Source organism: Moschus berezovskii, chromosome X (assembly GCF_049115385.1).
Source record: "Moschus berezovskii isolate FMDL1 chromosome X, NW_MosBer_1.0, whole genome shotgun sequence".
Classification (NCBI taxonomy): domain Eukaryota; kingdom Metazoa; phylum Chordata; class Mammalia; order Artiodactyla; family Moschidae; genus Moschus; species Moschus berezovskii.
In genome coordinates this window covers 34205462-34228302 of record NC_142488.1, presented here as the reverse complement: position 1 = coordinate 34228302, position 22841 = coordinate 34205462, and the positions used below count along the sequence as shown (strand labels likewise).

Below are 22841 nucleotides of genomic sequence, written 5' to 3'. Positions count from 1 at the left end.
ACCCCATGAACCGCAGCACGTCAGGCCTCCCTGTCCATCACCAACTCACGGAGTTCACCCAAACCCATGTCCATTGAGTTGGTGATGCCATCCAACCATCTCATCCTCTGTGGTCCCCTTTTCCTCCTGCCCTCAATCTTTCCCAGCATCAGGGTCTTTTCAAATGAGTCAGTTCTTCACATCAGGTGGCCAAAGTATTGGAGTTTCAGCTTTAGCATCAGTCCTTTCAATGAACACCCAGGACTGATCTCCTTTAGGATGGACTGGTTGTGTCTCCTTGCAGTCCAAGGGACTCTCAAGAGTCTTCTCCAACACCACAGTTCAAAAGCACCAATTCTTTGGTGCTCAGCTTTCTTTATAGTCCAACTCTCACATCCATGCATGACCACTGGAAAAATCATAGCCTTGACTAGACGGACCTTTGTTGACATAGTGTCTCTCCCTTTCAATATGCTGTCTGGGTTGGTCATAACTTTCCTTCCAAGGAGTAAGCACCTTTTAATCTCATGGCTGCAATCAGCATTCACAGTGATTTTGGAGCCCCTAAAAATAAAGTCAGCCACTGTTTCCACTGTTTCCCCATTTATTTGCCATGAAGTGATGGGACCAGATGCCATTTTCTTAGTTTTCTGAATGATGAGCTTAAGCCAACATTTTCACTCTCCTCTTTCACGTTCATAAAGAGGCTCTTTAGTTCTTCTTCACTTTCTGCCGTAAGGGTGGTGTCATCTGCATATCTGAGGTTATTGATATTTCTCCCGACATCTTGATTCCAGCTTGTGCTTCCTCCAGCCCAGCGTTTCTCATGATGTACTCTTCATATAAGTTAAATAAGCAGGGTGACAATATACAGCCTTGATGTATGACTTTCCTATTTGGAACCAGTCTGCTGTTCCATGTCCACTTCTAACTGCTGCTTCTTGACCTGCATACAGGTTTCTCAAGAGGCAGGTCAGGTGGTCTGGTATTCCCATCTCTTTCAGAATTTTCCACATTTTTTTTTTTTGTGATCCACACAGTCAAAGGCTTTGGCATAGTCAATAAAGCAGAAATAGATGTTTTTCTAGAACTCTCTTGCTTTTTCCATGATCCAGCGGATGTTGGCAACTTGATCTCTGGTTCCTCTGTCTTTTCTAAAACCAGCTTGAACATCTGGGAGTTCACGGTTCACGTATTGCTGAAGCCTGGCTTGGAGAATTTTGAGCATGACTTTACTAGCGTGTGAGATGAGTGCAATTGTGCGGTAATTTGAGCATTCTTTGGCATTGCTTTACTTTGGGATTGGAATGAAAACTGACCTTTTCCAGTCCTGTGGCCACTGCTGAGTTTTCCAAATTTGCTGACATATTGAGTGCAGCACTTTCACAGCATCATGTTTCAGGATTTGAAATGGCTCAACTGGAATTCCATCACATCCACTAGCTTTGTTTGTAGTGATGCTTCCTAAGGGCCATTTGACTTCGCATTCCAGGATGTCTGGCTCTAGGAGAGTAACCACACCATCGTGATTATCTGGGTCATGAAGATCTTTTTTGTACAGTTCTTCTGTATATTCTTGCCCCCTCTTCTTAATATCTTCTGCTTCTGTTAGGTCCATACCATTTCTGTCCTTTATTGAGCCCATCTTTGCCTGAAATGTTCCCTTGGTATCTCTAATTTTCTTGAAGAGATCTCTAGTCTTTCCCATTCTGTTGTTTTCCTCTATTTCTTTTCATTGATGGCTGAGGAAGGCTTTCTTATCTCTCCTTGCTATTCTTTGGAACTCTGCATTCAAATGGGTATATCTTTCCTTTTCTCCTTTGCTTTTCGCTTCCCTTCTTTTCACAGCTCTTTGTAAGCCCTCCTCAGACAGCCATTTTGCTTTTTTGCATTTCTTTTTCTTGGGGATGGTCTTGATTCCTGTCTCCTGTACAATGTCACGAACCTCCATCCATAGTTCATCAGGCACTCTGTCTATCAGATCTAGTCCCTTAAGTCTATTTCTCACTTCCACTGAATAGTCATAAGGGATTTGACTTCATAGAACTGTTCTTTACCACTAAGCAATTGGGGAAATCCATTAATGTCATGGATTACATTGAGTTTTTTTCTAATAACTTACTAGTATGTTCTTTATAAATAAAACTGTAAGAACATTAAAAAATCACCCCTCAAAATTACCTATACTATATCCACTCAGTAACCATTACTGTTTATGTTTTGTCTACATATAATTTTTCTTATATATATTTTGACATAACCCAAAAGTAGGGCCATAAAACCATAGGTTTTGTAATCTGCACTTTTTCTTACTTAACAACAGACCATGAATTTTCATAGAAGTATAACATTCCTTAACATACTCAGAGAATAACCTAATTAGCCAATCCCCTATTTCCGGACATTTAGGCTACTCCCAGTATTTCACCATCATTGGTAATACTCTGATGAATATCTTTATATATTCCTTTGTTTGCTTTTTTAGAATAAATTCCTAGGGAATATTCTTAACAGACAAAACTGATATTTGGGGGCTGTATCTATAATATTTATAATTTCCTTGGTTTAAGTTACAGTTTGCTAATTTAAAATATACCTTCTACTTTACCAGTGCTTTTCATGGTGTTTTCCACTTTGCCATGTACATAAGGAAGCTACCAATTATCCTTTTTTACTGATAAGAAAAGTGGTTAATTGAGTTTTGAATGTGAACTAGACTTGCATACATGAGATACCCGTATACCTCTACCTCACCCCTCCCCACTAGTAATCACTAGTTCATTCTCTATATATGTGATTCTGATTCTTTTTGTTTTAATGTATATTTATTTATTTTTATATTCCATATGCAAGTGATATCAGAGCATTTGTCTTTATCTGCAAGGACCTTTTAATGACAAAATAGTTCTAATCCCTCTCTACCACTGCTTGTTTCATTATTGTCATTAATTTCACTTATGTATAAGTATACATAAGCATATATAGAAATAATACACTGCTGGTATTATTATACTGAATAAACTTAAATGTTAGATTAAGAATATGAAAAATAAAAACTCTTATTTTACCTTTGTTTCTAGTGCTCTTTTCTTTCATAGATCCAAGTTTTTCAACTGTATCATTTTTCTTCCCACTAAAGAAATTTTTAACACCTGTGGCTGATTCAAGTCAATGTATGGCAAAAACCACAATACTCCAAAGTAATTAGTCTCTAATTAAAATAAATTTACTAATTAAAAAAATTTCTTTCAAGACCAGTCTTTTGGCAACAGATTCCCTCAAGTTTTGTTTGTTTGTAAAAGGCTTTAATTCTCCTTTAGTTTTGAATTCTAATTTCTCAAGGTACAGAATTCTAGGTTGGTATTTTTCTGTCTCTCAACACTTTATATACTTCCCTCCATTCTCTTTTTGTTTGCATAGTTTCTCAGGAGAAGTCACATGTTACTTTTATCTTTTCCTCTGAATTACTTTAGACTTTTATGAAACTAATTTTTATGGAGTATAGTTACTTTACAGTATTGTGTCAGCTTCTGCTATTCAGCAAAGTGAATGAGTTATATACATATATCCACTCTTTTTAAGATTCCCTTCCCATCTAGGCTACAACAGAGAACTGAGTAGAGTTCCCTGTGCCTCACAGCAGGTTCTCATTAGTTGTCTATTTTAGTCTATATATGTCAATTACAGTCTCGCAATTCATCTTAGCCCCTTAGTAACTGTAAGTTTGTTTTCTACATCTGTGACTCTATTCATTTCTCCTTTGCAAGTAAGTTCATTTGTACCATGTTTCTAGATTCTACATATAAATTAAATTATACAATATGTCTTTCTCTTTCTGACTCACTTCACTCTGTATGAAATTTCTAGGTCCATCCATGTCACTACAAATGGCATTCCTTTGTTCCTTTTATGGCTGAGTAATATTCCATTGTATATATATAGCACATCTTTTATATCCATTCCCCTGTTGATGAACATTTAGGTTGCCATGTCCTGGCTATTGTAAACAGTGCTGCAATGAACACTGAGGTGAATACATCCTGAGGATTTTTTCAATCTTTGATTTTTTTGCAGTTTGAAAGTAATATGCCTAAGTGTTGTTTTTTTGCCATTCATCCTGTGTGGTATCCTCTGAGCTTCTTGGATTATGGTTTGGTGTCTGACATTAATTTGGAGGAAATTCTCAGTCATTATGTTTCAAATATTTCTTGTTACTTTCTTTTTCCTCTGGTATTTCAAGTATGCACATATTAATATTTTGTAGTTGTCCCATAGTACTCAGTCTGTTCTTTTTTCTCTTTTTTCAGTCTTTTTTTTTTTTTAATATTTGCTTTCTTTGGAGATTTCTATTGAGATATTCTCAAACTCAGAGATTCTTTCCCCAGCCACATCCAGTCCACTAATAATCCTACTCGGGAGATTCTTCACTTTTGTTCCACTGTTTTTGCTCCACAGCATTCCTTCTGGATCTTTCTTAGAATTTTAATCTCTTTGCTTATATTGCCCATCTGTTCCTTCATGATGTCTACTTTATCCATTAGAGTCCTAAGCATATTAATCAGTTATTTTAAATTCCCAATATGATAATTCCAACATCTATGCCATAACTGCATCTGGTTTTCAACTCTTGTACTGTCTCTGAAAACTGTGTTTTTCACTTTTTAGTATGTCTTATACTTTTTCCTTGATTCTTAGATATGATGTACTGGGTAAAAGGAACTGCTGTAAACAGACCTTTAATAATGTTATAGTAAGCTGCGGGGGGCAGAAACATTCTATAATCCTATGATTAGAGCTCAGTCTTTTGGTGAGTACATGTCTCTAGAATATGAACTGTACATGTCTTTCTCAATCTGCATGCCACCACTACCAATTTGGGACTAAATGGTTAGAGTGGGCTGAGTTGAGTATTAATATTTTTTTCTCGCACAGAGAAGGTTAGAGGAGACTGGAGTTGGATATTTCCCTTCCCTGAGATCAGGGAGTTTCTGATAAAACTCCAGCAAGATCTGGTCAACGAGTTTCTCCAGAGGGCAGACCTTGTTAAGCAGAACAGAATGCTTTGGCATATTTCAAAATTCCTTTTCGTCACCCTTGCCAGAAACATGAGGGTATTTTTCTCTCATAATCACTTAAGAGAATCAAGTCAAGCTCCTAGAGGCAAAATTCACAAAAGTATGAAAGGGGCCCCATGGAGTATGACTGGGGCCCCACAGAGACTGTTGCTCTCAGACTTGTCCATGCTGAACTTCCAGCAATTCATCAGTTACAGTATAGGCTTCCTTATCCAGACATTGATTCCCAAAGGAACTTCTACTTTGGAGTTTCTGTTCCATTCAATAAGTTGTGATTCTTTGTATTTGCCTGAGTCTTTCCATTTTCAGAGGCATGAGTTTGCCCTGTGACATCACTTTTCTTATAGATCTAAGAAGAACTGTTGATTTTTCAATTTGCTTAGCTTTTTAACTTGCTCTAAGGATGGAGCGGTGACTTCTAAGCTTCTTATACGCTGAACCAGAAACCAGGCTGAAAAATCTATACTTTTTGAAACTTACCTTGAGGATGTTTATAATCCTTAAGGAAAACTAAAGAATCTTACATGTTTATGGCAATATAATTCCCTGGAAAGAAACCAATTTCTGATGCAAAAACTTATATATCTTACAAGCAATTTTATTTTACCAGTGGAATAGATACCTTGGCAGGAAGTTAGAATACGTAGAATAAGAGAAAGGCACAGATAATTTCCATCACTGTGTTACCCCTAACTCTTGTCATGAGAAATCTTAGGAAAAGACAATGTTATGCCCCATATACAAGAAATGGCTAAGATATTCTGCCTATTTTCAAATTGGCAATTGGGGATTAACAGTGAAAATAATAGACTGGTTGTATCTTTTACAACAAATCACTCTTTTGCCATATTATGACACCAGTTAGTGATCTCTATTTCACTTATCAATTAGATAAATTGATATAAGAGAATTTTATCTCTATTATATCAATTAGATAAAGAAATGATGCTTTTGAACTCTGGTGTCAGAGAAGGCTCTTGAGAGTCCCTTGGAATGCAAGCACATCAAGCCAGTCCATTCTAAAGGAAATCAGTCCTGAATATTCATGGGAAGGACTGATGCTGAAGCTGAAACTTCAATACTTTGGCCACCTGATGCAAAGAGCTAACTCATTAAAAAAGGCCCTGATGCTGGCAAAGATTGAAGGCAGGAAGAGAAGGGGACTACAGAGGACAAGATGGTTGGATGGCATCACCGACTTAACAAACATAAGTTTGAGCAAGCTCCAGGAGATGGTGAAGGACAGGGAAGCCTGGCATGCTGCAGTCCAAGGGGCCACAAAGTGTTGGGCACAATCGATTGACTGAACAACAAATTTTGCTTATACAAAGCTACATTCTACCCAATACAGATTATTAGAGAAACATTTTCTGGAGAAACTGTTACTCAAGATTAACGTCTCACATACTAATACTTTGGTTCCCCCCTAAATTAAAACATTCACTGGCATCCAGTTTGTGACGAAAAGATATAATATTTGGTGCTGAAGCCAACACTGTGATACTCACTAAGAAACATAAGAGAACAGGCAAGATTCAACCGACATTTAAGGAACTCCTCAACATGAGAGAGACAGATATAAAGGAAAAATATTTCAGCAAAAATTGAGACAATGTACTCAACTGAAGAAAAGCTTAAATAATTTATAATATAATCACAGACAAAAAGTGTTGCTTTCACTTTAAAAAACTCCATAAGTAAAGAAACAATAAGAAAAAAAGTTTGAAAATCCTGTTAGTTTACAATCACCAAGATAATTTTTTAAGACATAAAATAGTCAATTCAGAAAAAAAATCCTGGGAAATAAAATGAAAAGATGAGGAAAAGGACACTAAGGGAGAATATATAAGATAATTAGAATATACAATTTAATCAAAGAGGTACAAAATCTAACCAATAGGAGTCAGAAAAAGAAATATGGAAAATAATGGCAAAGTGTTTTCAAGGAAGCAATTTAGGAAAACATTATAAAACTCAAAAACATTAACTTCTGGAGTGAAAAAGCCACAAGAACTTAGGTCAAAGGTAAAGTTTCTATCGGATTAGCAGATTTCAAATTAATATAGGCAGTAATATCTCCACTATGCTATAAATAAACTAACAAAAGCTAAATATGGAACAAAAGAAGAGTGAGACACCAAATTATTAATAATGGTATATTATAAATAGCCATATTCCAGATGATGTTTTCTGTGTTTCTATATTTTCCAATTTTCCTTAATGATGATACATTATTAATTTTAAAATAAGTGAATAATATTTTCTTTTTCATTAAAGTAATTTGCCTAATCTAAAAGGATATCTTAAAACAAGGGATAAATTTTTAATTTCATGGAACCTCTCTACCAGTTGTGGAATTACTAATTCTGTATTTTAAATGGGAGTAAAATAAATCTCTATAGTGTATATGCTACTTTAATGAGGCTTCTCTAATTCGGTGCCAAGTACAATTATTAACTGATCACTATTTTATTATTAAAGACAACTAATGTCAGAAAAATAAAAACAAAATACAGTACAATATAAACTAGATATATATTTTCAAGAAAAATACTTAAGCACATAATACAAAGCAAGCCTAAGCCAGTCAGACATATAGTCTGCAGAGGGCATCAGTTTTATACGTGAATACTTGAAGAAAATGAATAAATATTCAATAAATAATTCAAATTTTTAAAATAATTATCCTTCTTTACTTGTACTTAGTTCTTTAGTAACTCATTCCTTTGGGGGGAAAACATTCCCTTAAATAAAATTTTCATCATTATATTTTATAGCAAATGTATTTTATTTTAACAATTTCTATTTTGAAATAATCATTTAAATGGCCCACACAAAAAACACTCTTCCAACAACACAAGAGAAGACTCTACACATGGACATCACCAGATGGTCAACACCAAAATCAGACTGATTATATTCTTTGCAGCCAAAGATGGAGAAGCTCTATACAGTTAGCAAAAACAAGACCAGGAGCTGACTGTGGTCAGATCATGAACTCCTTATTGCCAAATTCAGACTTAAATTGAAGAAAGTAGGGAAAACCACTAGACCATTCAGATATGACCTAAATCAAATCCCTTATGATTATACAGTGGAAGTAAGAAATAGATTTAAGGGACTAGATCTGATAGATAGAGTGCCTGATGAACTCTGGACGGAGGTTCATGACATTGTATAGGAGACAGGGACCAAGATCATCCCCATGGAAAAGAAATGCAAAAAAGCAAAATGGCTGTCTGAGGAGGGCTTACAAATAGCTGTGAAAAGAAGGGGAGTGAAAAGCAAAGGAGAAAAGGAAAAATATAAGCATCTGAATGCAGAGTTTCAAAGAACAGCAAGGAGAGATAAGAAAGCCTTCCTCAGCGATCAATGAAAAGAAATAGAGGAAAACAGCAGAATAGGAAAAACAAGAAATCTCTTCAAGAAAATTAGAGATACCAAGGGAACATTTCAGCAAAAGATGGGCTCAATAAAGGTCAGAAATGGTATGGACCTAACAGAAGCAGAAGATATTAAGAAGAGGTGGCAAGAATACACAGAAGAACTGTACAAAAAAGATCTTCATGACCAAGATAATCACAATGGTGTGATCACTCACCCAGAGCCAGATATCTTGGAATGTGAAGTCAAGTGGGCCTTAGATAAGGGGAGGTGAGAGGTGGGAGGGGTGTTCAGGAGGGGGAACTCATGTACACCCGGGGTGGATTCATGTCAATGTATGGCAAAACCAACCAATATAATATTGTAAAATAATTAGCCTCCAATAAAAATAAAAATTAAAAAAAACAGAAAGCATCTCTACGAACAAAGCTAGTGGAGGTGATGGAATTCCAGTTGAGCTATTTCAAATCCTGAAAGATGATGCTGTGAAAGTGCTGCACTCAATATGCCAGCAAATTTGGAAAACTCAGCAGTGGCCACAGGACTGGAAAAGGTCAGTTTCATTCCAATCCCAAAGAAAGGCAATGCCAAAGAATGCTCAAACTACCGCACAATTACACTCATCTCACACGCTAGTAAAGTCATGCTCAAAATTCTCCAATCCAGCCTTCAGTAATACGTGAACCGTGAACTTCCAGATGTTCAAGCTGGTTTCAGAAAAGGCAGAGGCACCAGAGATCAAATTGCCAACATCCGCTGGATCATGGAGAAAGCAAGAGAGTTCCAGAAAAACATCTATTTCTGCTTTATTGAGTATGCCAAAGCCTTTGACTGTGTGGATCACAATAAACTGTGGAAAATTATGAAAGAGATGGGAATACCTGACTACCTAACCTGCCTCTTGAGAAACCTGTATGCAGGTCAGGAAGCAACAGTCAGAACTGGACATGGAACAACAGTGCGTCAAGGTTGTATATTGTCACCCTGCTTATTTAACTTATATGCAGAGTACATCATGAGGAACGCTGGGCTGGAAGAAGCACAAACGAATCAAGATTGCCGGGAGAAATATCAATAACCTCAGGTATGCAGATGATACCACCCTTATGGCAGAAAGTGAAGAGGAACTCAAAAGCCTCTTGAAAGTGAAAGAGGAGAGTGAAAAAGTTGGCTTGAAGCTCAACATTCAGAAAACAAAGATCATGGCATCTGGTCCCATCACTTCATGGGAAATAGATGGGGAAACAGTGGAAACAGTGTCAGACTTTATTTCTGGGGCTCCAAAATCACTGTGGATGCTGATTGCAGCCATGAAATTAAAAGACCCTTCCTATTAATGACCAACCTAGATAGTATATTAAAAAACAGAGACATTACTTTGCCAACAAAGGTCCATCTAGTCAAGGCTATGATTTTTCCAGTGGTCATGTATGGATGTGAGAGTTGGACTGTGAAGAAAGCTGATCGCCAAAGAATTGATGCTTTTGAACTGTGGTGTTGGAGAAGATTCTTGAGAGTCCCTTGGACTGCAAGGAGATCCAACCAGTCCATTCTGAAGGAGATCAATCCTGGGTGTTCATTGGAAGGACTGATGCTAAAGCTGAAACTCCAATACTTTGGCCACCTCATGCGACGAGTTGATGCACTGGAAAAGAGTCTGATGCTGGGAAGGATTGGGGGTGGGAGGAGAAGGGGACGACAGAGAATGTGATGGCTGGATGGCATCACTGACTCCATGGACATGTGTTTGAGTGAACTCCGGAAGTTGGTGATGGACAGGGAGGCCTGGCGTGCTGTGATTCATGGGGTTGCAAAGAGTCGGACACGATTGAGCGACTGAACTGAACCGAACTGACACAAAAACCAAAGTACTGACCTGACCTCTGTTTTTAATTACATCCTATATTTTAAGCAAAGGTAAATCTTGTGACAGTATAACCATCCTATTTATCAAAATTCAGTCTCACAGACTCACAAACATACACAAGAACCATATAATAAATTTACCTTCTAGCATTTCTATTTTTAAAAAATGAATATCATGCTATAATTTTTTAACTTCTATCTATGTAAGAATAAATAGTTGATATTCCCATCAGTTGAATATTTCATATTACATACCAGTAGCTTGAATATAACATAGTTGAATATCTGTTGGTCTATTTGGAATCACATGAGAGTCTGACAAACAACATTCAGAGTCAAGTTCTGAAGCTTCAAAGAAATTAGCTCGAACTTGTATGCTAAAGTTGTACGTTGCCACCTGTTAGACAAAAAATACATTATAACTGGCTATGTTTGGTATAAAAATTGTGATATTTTAGAATTTAAAAACAGGGTACATTATTATGTTGTTTCAGGGATACTACATAGTGATTTGATATTTGCATATATTATGAGATGATCACCATGATAAGTCTAGTAATCAATTGTCCCCATACAAAGTTATTACAATGTCATTGACCATTTTCCTTATGCAGAATATTACATTCCTGTGGTTTATTTATAATTGGAGGTGTGTATCTCTTTATTCCATTCACCTATTTCATTTTATACTACTTTTTATTGCACATATTTAAAGTTTACAACTTGATAATTTGATATAAATAATGAAATAACACATTAACATATCCATCACCTCATGTAGTTACTCTGTGTGTGTGTGTGCATCTATGAGAGAGAGAGAAAGAATACTTAGGATCCACCCTTTAAGCAAATTTCAAGTATAAAGTACAATACTGTTACCAGAACTAACATATTATCCAGCAATATCACTTTTGGGTATTTACCCAAAGGAACTGGAATCAGGATCTCAGAGAATTACCTGCACTCCTATGTTCACTGCAACATTATTCACAATAGTCATGATGTGGAAATAGCCCACATATTCACAAAAGGATGAATGGATAAAAAAATAAAGGTGATATACACATACAATGGACTATTTCTCAGCTTTAAAAGCAGCAGGAAATCCTGCCATTTGCAACAACATGGATAGGCCTGAAGGACATTATACTAAATGAAACAAACCATACACAGAAACACAAATAATGTATGATCTCATTTACACGTGGGATCTAAAACAGAAGGAAGATATGGGGAGATGTTGGTCAAAGGGTACAAAATTTCAGTTATGCCAGATGAATTAGTTCAGGAGAGCTAATGAGATATTATGGATTTAGCAAAATAGCAGTTTTTTAAAAAAGACAATTTCCAAAAAAATTGTCTTGTGACATTGAAAGCACATTTTTTTTCAACATAAGACTTAGCTTATTTTTCATGAGTCCATATAGAATTCTTAAAAATAAAAAAAAAAATTAATGACATCAGCAATAATTCCTAATTGGACCAAAGACCTAAATATAAAGCCTAAAACTATAAACTTTGCAGAAGAAAATGTAGGAGAAAAATATTTAAGTGCAATATCAAAATAATCATCTATAAAAAAATAATTAAAGTGTACTTTATCAAATTTTAAATATTTGTTCTGTTAATAGTAATGTTAAAAAATAAAATTAGTCAAAAAACATTACTTCTGAAAAAAATTCAATTTGCATCCTAAATATATAAATAACACACAAAGATTAAGAGAAAAAACAAGTACCCAATGAAAAACTATGTAAAAGATTTGAGAAGAGAGTTCAGAAAAGAAAATGTACATATGACATGTTACTGTATAAAAAGATGTTTAACATCATCAGACATGAGAAAAATGCAATTTAAAATCACAGAAGATTAACACTTCACACCTATCAAAATGCTTAAATAAAAATGATACTACCAAGTGCTGATAAAGATGCAAGCACCTAATACATTTATGAATTGCTGATAGGCATGTAAAATTTTCTCGTCATTTGGGGAACATTTTCCAGATTCTTAGAAAATTAACTACATACTTAACATAAGGCTCAGAGATGCCCAACCCTAGATGCTTACCAAAGAAAAACAAAAGATTTTCATACAAAAGACTGCATGGAAATGTTTTAGTAGCCTTACTCATAATTGTGAAAACCCGAAACCAAGCGAAATCCCTTCCAAATATTGAATAGGTAGCAAATTTTGGTAAATACATATAACAAAATGCATTTCAACAATAAACTGGAATTAACTACTGTTAAACAGAAAAATATGGATGGGTTTCAAATGTATTATTCTAAGTGAGAGAAGCCAGAATGATAAGGCAATATACTTTATAATTTCATTCATACAAGTGAAAAGACAAAATTACACGAATAAAATGAGATAAGTGTTTGCCCTAAACTGAAAGTGGAGGAGAGGGTGACTACAAATGAACACAAGAAAAATTTAGGAAATTTTGGAAGGTGATTTTCCATGAAATATCCCGAAGAGATAAATCCATAGAGACTGGATGCAGATTGGTGGCTGTGAGTGGCTGGTGGGAAGAGAGAGGGGCAAAACCCACTTAATGGGTAAAGGGTTTTACTTTGGAGTGATGGAAATGCTTTGAAATGAGATAGAGGGCATGGTTATACCATATTGTGAAGGCATTGCATTAATTCCAAGTGGTTAATTTTATGTTACAGAAATTTCCACTCAACACATTATTATTTTAAAAAATATATGAAGGACAAATCAATCAGTGGTTTCCAGGAATTCCCCAGATAGTCATCACGTGATGATCTCAAGAACCTGGAGACGTAAAAAATAAGTTTTTAATATAAGAACTAAATATTAATAATAAAAAGGGTATACTTACAGCTTGCCATAAATATTACCCAACTAAGCAAATGCTTGGGCTTTCATTTTGTTTTTATTTAAAACTAGCTGGCTGCTATGGTCAGAACATGTCTCCCCCAAATTCATATGCTGAAATCCTAAGGCCCAAAAATGATAAAATGAGGAGGTGGGGCTTTGGGATGTGCTTAAGCCATGAGATGGGACTACCAGACCACCTGAACTGCCTCTTTGAGAAATCAGTATGCAGGTCAGGAAGCAACAGTTAGAACTGGACATGGAACAACAGACTGGTTCCAAATAGGAAAAGGAGTACGTCAAGGTTGTATATTGTCACCCTGCTTATTTAACTTATATGCAGAGTACATCATGAGAAACACTGGGCTGGAGGAAGCACAAGCTGGAATCAAGATTGCCGGGAGAAATATCAATAACCTCAGATATGCAGATGACACCACCCTTATGGCAGAAAGTGAAGAAGAACTGAAGAGCCTCTTGATGAAAGTGAAAGAGGAGAGTGAAAAAGTTGGCTTAAAGCTCAACATTCAGAAAACTATATTCATGTCAATGTATGGCAAAACCAACCAATATAATATTGCAAAATAATTAGCCTCCAATAAAATTAATTAATTAATTAATAGATACTCAAAAATGGGTCCTGAATTAATTAATCCATGTCATGTCAATATGAATGGTATGGTCAAGGGAATGAAGTCATTTTCCTTAAAAAAAAAAAAAAAAGATCATGGCATCTGGTCCCATCACTTCATGGGAAATAGATGGGGAAACAGTGGCTGACTTTATTTTTCTGGGTTCCAAAATCACTGCAGATGGTGACTGCAGCCATGAAATTAAAAGACGCTTACTCCTTGGAAGGAAAGTTATGACCAACCTAGACAGCATATTAAAAGTAGAGACATTACTTTGCCAACAAAGGTCCGTCTAGTCAAGGCTATGGTTTTTCCAGTGGTCATGTATGGATGTGAGAGTTGGACGGTGAAGAAAGCTGATCACCGAAGAATTGATGCTTTTGAACTGTGGTGCTGGAGAAGACTCTTGAGAGTCCCTTGGACTGCAAGGAGATTCAACCAGTCCATCCTAAAGAAAGTCAGTCCTGGGTGTTCATTGGAAGGACTGATGCTAAAGCTGAAACTCCAATACTTTGGCCACCTCACGCAATGAGTTGACTCACTGGAAAAGACTCTGATGCTGGGAGGGATTGGGGGCAGGAGGAGAAGGGGACGACAGAGAATGAGATGGCTGGATGGCATCACCGACTCGATGGACATGAGTTTGAGTGAACTCCGGGAGTTGGTGATGGACAGGGAGGCCTGGCGAGCTGTGATTCATGGGGTTGCAAAGAGTCGGACAGGACTGAACTGAACTGAACTAAGTCATGAGGCCTCATGACTGGGGATTAGAGTTGTGTAACTGTAATTAGTGCCTTATAAAAGACACTCCAGAGAGATTCCTAGCCTCTTCCATCCCGTGAGGGCACCTCAAGAAGTTTGTGACTAAGAAGGCAGCCCTCACCCTAATAGGCTGGTGCCATAATCTTAAGATATACAGTCTCCTGAACTATAAGAAATAAATTTTTGTCACTTGTAAATCACCCAGTCTGTGGTACTGTGTTACAGCAGTCTAACAGACTAAGACACTGACCACCTCATTACCAATACCATCTCACATCACACAATCTTTTGTAAATAATCTATTTTTAAAACAGAATTATAAAAGCATAATAATACTGTAAAATGTATTATTTTCATGGATGTTTCATTTGTTTTGAGCAAGCAACTCATTCCCATGATAATCTAGTTCTGTAGTGATACCAGCAAACAGATGTCAAGGGTTAAAGTGAATAAAGATAGAGTTCACGTGCAAATACTACCCTTCCATATTTCAGTTATTAAAACTTCATTTGATCTTATTTCTCCTGGAATTTTCATTATTAATTATTAACAACCAGTTATATTTTGTCTCATTTATATTTTACTGCTTCTGGTTGTTTTTTCTTCTTCATTTTTTGCTTATAGTATTAACAGAAACCAATACTTTTGCTTCAGTTCAGTTCAGTTCAGTCACTCAGTCGTGACTGACTCTTTGCGACCCCATGAATCATAGCACACCAGGCCTCCCTGTCCATCACCACACATATTTTAATAGTATTTATATTACTTTTAGGTACTATCATGGAGAAGAAAATGGTAACTCCCTCCACTATTCTTGCCTGGAGAATTTCATGGACGGAGGAGTCTGGTGGGCTACAGTCCATGGGGTAGCAAAGAGTCAGACACAACTGAGCAACTAACATGAGGTACTATCTTATTCTTTCTTTTTTATTAACATAATATGAACTCACTTTAAAGTCAAGTAATATCTAAAAGTATGTTTCTTAAGCCATCATCTTCATCTGATTGTGATTGATGGACATGGGTTCCCAATAGAAGAGCTGAGGGGAATAAAGAAAATCAATGGAAACATGAAGACAAGGAACTGAGAGGCCAGGGTTCTGGATGGACCTCCATATGGACACTGAAATCACTCAGAAAATGAGAAGAGTAGGGAGCAGAATGTACAATGCACCTAGCTGCTAGCAATGTCCAGAGAGTGGTAAACTCACATAATGCAAAGTTCAAAGAGGCAGCCATTTGTAACAAAGACCATCTAGAAAAATCAACCCAGGGAGCAAGGCTTCCAGAAAGCATGACCTCTAGAGCCACACTCTGATCCACAGAAAAGGCTATATAAGAGCTATATAAGAAGTAAAGCCCTAGAGATAGCCATGGTCATAGCATGAAGAAATAGTGAAGGGAAAGGAATCCCCCAAAACATCAAGGACTTATGTAAATGTAGGTATCCTAGAGGGCAGAGGGGGAGAGAAAAAAAAAAAACCAAACAGGTGGGAGGGAGCACAGAACTAGCAGGAATGGCAGTGTATACACAGAGGGCTCCACTTTGGGAGATGATCAAGGTAAAGACTGATCATGATGGATTAAATCCCAACAGTTGCTGGATATTGAGTCTTTACTGTCATTGGATCTGTGTTGTGTCCCAAAATCAGGGATGGTAGGAGTGGAAGACTGCATTGATGGGAGAGGTTTAACACAGAACATGACAGTAGGCTTCATTCAAGATGTTTGATACTATCACAGATGATGATGATGTTAGTGATTATCAAGATAATTCAATGTACTGATCTTAGCCCTTAACTTTCTCTTTTATTTTAAGCATGAGGCCTTTCTCCCTTCCTGTAACATGTTTTCTAAAATACTGTGTGATGAATTTACAGAGCTAAGAACCAATCCCCACCTTCTTTAATTGTCAACTGTGTGTAGGCAGGAAGTCATACTGGTCTTGCCCTCTCTTAACTCAAATATTTACAAAGAATTTACCCCCCAAAATGTGTTTTTACCCAAATAGCCTTGTAATTACAAAATTGAGAGATCCATGATTTTTTCACTCATGTCAGTTTTATCATGTCAATAGAACTATGAGTCTACAGCACTTTTTACATTAAAACTCAGTGATAACATCAAGAGAACCAAGAAGATGAGTTCTAATCTTTGTGACCCCACTGAGGTAACTAATGAAGACGGAAAACTGAAAGTTTTGTGATGTGTGCCATTCTATATACTTTCCTAGAAGCTGTCATTCAAATAGACAAATACCTCCAAGAGAAGAATGCTATTCTGATATAGAAAAGATTTCAGTCCCTGTTCAGTACTGGTAGAAAAAAATGTTTATGAATAGAAAAGGGGCAGGTGTCATTTGAAAGTCTTCTCTTTTAATACTTGAAGAATTTTTCTTACCTTCCTGTAAGAATGGCTGTAAATCCAGAATAACTACTATGAAATGTTTACCCAAAGGTTGCATATCCTTGAAAGGCAGAAAAACGATGGTGGATTTAAGAAAAAAAAAATTGGTGGAAATAGTGAACAATGTTCGCTCATTTTCAAGAGCTTTAGGGAAAATATAAAGCAAGAAAACATAGAACAGGAACAGGAAGGATAAAAAAAAAGGAACGATCTATACAAGCACAGTCAAATACAACTTCCTGTGATGATGGAAATGTTCTGTACTATCCAACAGCCACATATGGATACTGAGAACTTGAAATGTGGCTATGTTAACTGAGAAAATAACTAATCTTAATTAACTTCATCTTTCATGTAAATATATATGACTAGTGACTACCATGTAAGGAAGCACAACTCTGTACACTGGCCCAGAAGACATATAAGTGGCCCATAAGGAAAGGAAGGGCTTGAGTGACTTAGTGTAAACAAACAAGTCCAGTCAAGGATGCCAAATAAAATAGAAATTGTCCATCAGCAGTTTTGATTGTATCCAAACCTGGTGCAATGTAGGAAAGGAAGGGTTACAACTAGAAATAAATCAAGTCCTTTACTGCTGATTTCACATTTTCCTGCTGCATAGGTCAACCAAGAAAGCACCCCTGGCTATTTATATCTATACACACACACACGAAGACAGATAACTTACAAGTAGCTATAAATATAGTGAAGGACATCTGAAATGCTGGGAAACCAGGTAATCAATCTGCCTCAGTGGCACAAATTTAGTGAGCAAAATCTCACAGGGTGTGCTGTCTCTGCAGCGTTTTCTACGTTTTCTTATTGGACTGAATGACACTGTGTTACACTAAGTAAATCTCCTTTAAATTACCTAGTAAACATAGAACAATTAAAAATGTTAAGCAATGTGTGGCACGCCAGAAAACTATAAATATGTATAATTTAATTTCATATTGAATTTAGGAATCCTTGAAGGGTCATGGTCCAAACATTAAGAAATAGATTTCTGAGTTTTTAATTGTTGAAAGTGTTAAATAGTAAATTGGACTAAAAAATCTTAAATTGCATATTTTATTGTTGCTGTTTAGTCACTAAGTCATGTCTGACTCTTTTGTGATCCCTGTGGATTGTAGCCCAGGCAAATCATGGGATTTCCCAGGCAAGAATACTGGAGTGGGCTGCCATTTCCTTCTCCAGGGGATCTTGTTGACCCAAGGATCAAACCCACATCTCCTGCATTGGAAAGCAGATTCTTCACCAATGAGCCACTTGACAAGCATATGCATCTTCCCAAAAACTCATGTAACAGATTTAAATCGGATTATGTATTTTTTCTAACCTTTAGTAACCATTAAGCTACATGCTTTTGTGGATGAAGGATGACATTAAAAGCATAGTATATACACCCACTGTATAAAAATATAAAATCACAACACTGACTTATTAAAAAAGATGTAACTCAATCTCAGTATACTTAAAAACCTATAAATTACTGTCAAACTCACATTTCTTTTCTTTACTGAACAATGTGTGTATGTGTGTGTGTATGTCTGCATACATTGGTACACATAAAAGATACAGATGCAGGAACTGGGTAAGAGAATGATATAATTGAATGCTTTAAAATAATAACTTGTCACAAAAGGATTATTTTCTTTTAATTCTGAATTTTTATTTTTATCAAAATTATAAGGGTACAAACTTGCAAAAATAAAACAAAAATAATCATACAAAGCTTATTTTGAAAATCAGCATTCCCTTCTCTCCACCATTGTATACTCACACCACACACACACACACACACACACACACACATACACAGATGTAATCATTTTCAACTCTTAGAGTTTCTTTTGGATTTACCTCAACACAGCTAAGTAACCTACACAGAGTGTCATAAAACAATAAATAAAGCTTCAGTAAATTTACATCTAATTAAATAATACAAAGGATATTCTCTAATCACATGGAATTATATTAAAAATCAATAATACAATGAAGTTTGGTAAATGCACAAAAATGTAGAAATTTAATAACATCCTAAATAACCACAGGTCCAAGAAGAAATGATATGAGTAATACAAACCCTGATGAGTGAAAAACACAAAATACCAAATCTTTAAAGATACAGGTAAAGCAATGCTTAGAGGGAAATCTTAAGCCTGTAAAACCTATACAAAAATTTAAAATCTCAAATCAATACCCTGACCTACTACCTTGAAAAACAAGAATAAGACCATCATACTGAGTAAAGCAAGTCAGACAGAGAAAAACAAATATCATATGATATTGCTTATACGTGGAATCAAAAAAGGGCAACAGAATAAACTTATGTACAAAAACAGAAATAGAGCTACAAACACTGAAAATAAACTTGTGGCTACCAGAGGGTAAGGGATTAATTGGAAAATTGGAATTAACACATACACACTACTACACATAAAATGTTTCCTAGCAAGCACAGGAAACTACTCAATGCTCTGTAATAGCCTATATGGGAAAAGAATCTGAAAAAGAGAGGATATATGTATATGTATAACAGATTCACTTTGCTGTACAATTAACAACATTGTAAATCAACTACCCTACAATAAAAATTAAAAACAAGAAAAAAGTAAACTAAACTCAAACAGAAGGAAGTAAATAATAAAAGCTAAAGCAAAAATAAAATAAACAATAAAAAAGTATAGAAAATCAACCAAAAGCTGAATCTTAAAAATATAGACAAAACGGACAAACCTTTACATAGGCTAAGACAAAAGGTGAGATAATTTATTAAAATCAGAAATGAAATAGGGGAAATTACTACTTGCCTTACTGAAATAAAAATACCAAGAGAACACCATGAATAATTGCATGCTGCCAAATTAGATGACTTAGTCAAAATTCCTCAAGAAGAAATAGGAAATTTGATCATCTTCATCCTTGAAGTGGGGTGAAGATGGTCAAAAGGTACGAACTTTCAGTTACAAGATAAATGAGTCCTCGGGATATAACATATAGCACATGACTATAGTTAATGATACTGTATTGTATACTTGAAAGTGTCTAAGAGAGAACATCTTAAAAGTTCTCATCACTAAAGATCTAAATGTAAGACCAGAAACTATAAAACTTCTAGAGGAGAACATAGGCAAAACACTCTCTGACGTAAATCACAGCAGGAACCTCTATGATCCACCTCCCAGAGTAATGGAAATAAAAGCAAAACTAAACAAATGGGACCTAATTAAACTTAAAAGCTTTTGGCCAAGAAAGGAAACCATAAGCAAGGTGAAAAGACAGCCTTCAGAACGGGAGAAAATAATAGCAAACAAAGCAACTGACAGAGAATTAATCTCAAAAATATACAAGCAACTCCTATAGCTCAATTCCAGAAAAATAAGCAACCCAATCAAAAAATGGGCCAAAGAACTGCACAGACATTTCTCCAAAGAAGACATACAGATGGCTAACAAACACATGAAAAGATGCTCAACATCACTCATTATCAGAGAAATGCAAATCAAAATCACAATGAGGTACCATCTCACGCAGGTCAGAATGGCTGCTATCAAAAAGTCTACAAACAATAAATGCTGGAGAGGATGGGGAAAAAAGGGAACCCTCTTACACTGTTGGTGGGAACGCAAACTAGTACAGCCACTATGGAGAACAGTATGGAGATTCCTTAAAAAACTGGAAATAAAACTGCCATAAGATTCATGGGGTCGCAGAGAGTCGGTCACGACTGAACTGAACTGAACTGAAGACCCATCAATCCCACTGCTGGGCATAAACACCGAGGAAACCAGAAGTGAAAGAGACACATGTACCCCAATGTTCATCGGAGCACTGTTTACGATAGCCAGGACATGGAAGCAACCTAGATGTCCATTGGCAGACAAATGGATAAGAAAGCTGTGGTTCATATATACACAATGAAATATTACTCAGCTATTAAAAAGAATGCATTTGAATCAGTTCTAATGAGGTGCATGAAACTGAAGCCTATTATACAGAGTGAAGTAAGTCAGAAAGAAAAACACCAATACAGTGTACTAACGTGTATATATGGAATTTAGAAAGATGGTAACGATGATCCTATATGCGAGACAGCAAAAGAGACACAGATGTAAAGAGCAGACTTTTAGACTTTGTGAGAGAAGGCTAGGGTGGGATGATTTGAGAGAATAGCATTGAAACATGTATATTACCATATGTGAAATAGATTGCCAGTCCAGGTTCGATGCATGAGACAGGGCGCTTAGGGCCGGTGCACTAGGATGACCCTGAGGGATGGGATGGGTGGGAGGTAGGAGGGGGATTCAGAATGGAGGACATATGTACACCCATGGCAAAAACTACTACAATATTGTAAAGCAATTAGCCTCCAATTAAAATAAATTAATTAATTTTTTAAAAAGTTCCCATCACAAGGGAAAATATTGTAACTACTTGTGGTGATGGATGTTAGCTAAACTTATTGTGGTAATCATTCCACAATATATACATATATCAAAATATCATGTCATACCCTGAAAACTAATGCACGTTGTATGTTAATTATATCTCAATAAATAAACATGGAAACTCACCCAGAAGAAGAAAAGAGAAAACTATTGAAATAAAGATGAAGCTGGGGGCAGGGGAAAGTAGGGAAGAACTACTGGCCTTAGTTTATCAAGAGAAGTCAGAGTACTTTCAGCAGAACACAAAGTTCTCAAAAGAGAAAATATAAATACTAAAGGAACATCTGTTCATACCAGAATGAGTGACAGCAAATTAAACCAACATTCAATGGACCCCATCCTAAGTAGGGCACTAGATAGAGGGAAATCATATAAAATCTATCTAAAATCTAAAAGGCAATACCAACAAAGAAAGAATTGAAAAATGAGAAAGAAGAGGAACTCTCTTTTCGCTGTGGATGCTATAAATTTTTACTAAGAGAAACATATGCAAAAGTTAAAAACAAAAGATTATCTATGATTTGATCTGACACAGAAATGTTATTCATCTTTAAGGCCTTGGATGGCAAATACACTGTATTGACTAATAAAATCATGACATGTTCAATGACATAGATTTGGTTTTCTGAGTTGTCTTGTTCAGATTTGTATCTTTTTAATTCACAATAGTATTCCACAATATTCTACAAAATCCTGACAATTTCTGTCAATTCTTTCTTTCCACTGTATTATAGGTTTTATTAATTTCTACAAATACTCTTATATATACAATTAAAGGCTTAAGCATCGAATAATTATCTGCCAACCACATTTAATAATAGAAGAAACAAAGTGAAGTTGCTCAGTCGTGTCTGACTCTTTGTGACCCCATGGACTGTAGCCAAACGGACTCCTCAGTTCATGGAAATTTTCCAGGCAAGAGTACTGGAGTGGGTTACCATTTCCTTCTCCAGGGGATCTTCCCGACACAGGGATTGAACCCTGGTCTCCTGCATTGCAGGCAGACACTTTACTGGCTGAGCCACCAAGGGAGTCAAAGAAACAAATTATGATGCAATATTCTCCCTATGAATATGCAAAATGGAACAGAAAAGACATTATATAAAAATGGTCACTGACATTTTGATGTTGGCAACTTTATAAAATTGAAGATTCTGAATGCTGATGACTAGGAGGAAAGTAATAAATGTCAAAAAAGTATATGAAATTTTTTTTTCTATAGGCTACAGAAATATATAGTATTCTTCATCATATTTGGATTCCTAACATGGTGACAGGCCAGGAGGCTGAGAATATAATATTTACATCTAAGCTCTATACCTCACCAACACCTAGTCTTGACAAGTCCCTTAGTCTCACTATGCATCAGCTTCTACAACTGGAAAAAGGAGAAAAATCTAAGGTCTCAATGCTTGTCTTATTGGATTCAAATGGAAATT

The 22841-nt window shown here is 36.0% G+C and overlaps 1 protein-coding gene across 1 annotated transcript in view; it reads right to left on the bottom strand.

Annotated features, from left to right (window-relative positions):
* Positions 1–22841, bottom strand: part of CFAP47 (cilia and flagella associated protein 47) — a 509689-nt gene that overhangs the window by 395523 nt on the left and 91325 nt on the right. Inside the window, exon 22 of the mRNA XM_088833637.1 lies at positions 10560–10701. Coding sequence (XP_088689763.1) covers positions 10560–10701 — 142 coding nt within the window. The remainder of the gene's footprint in view (positions 1–10559; positions 10702–22841) is intronic.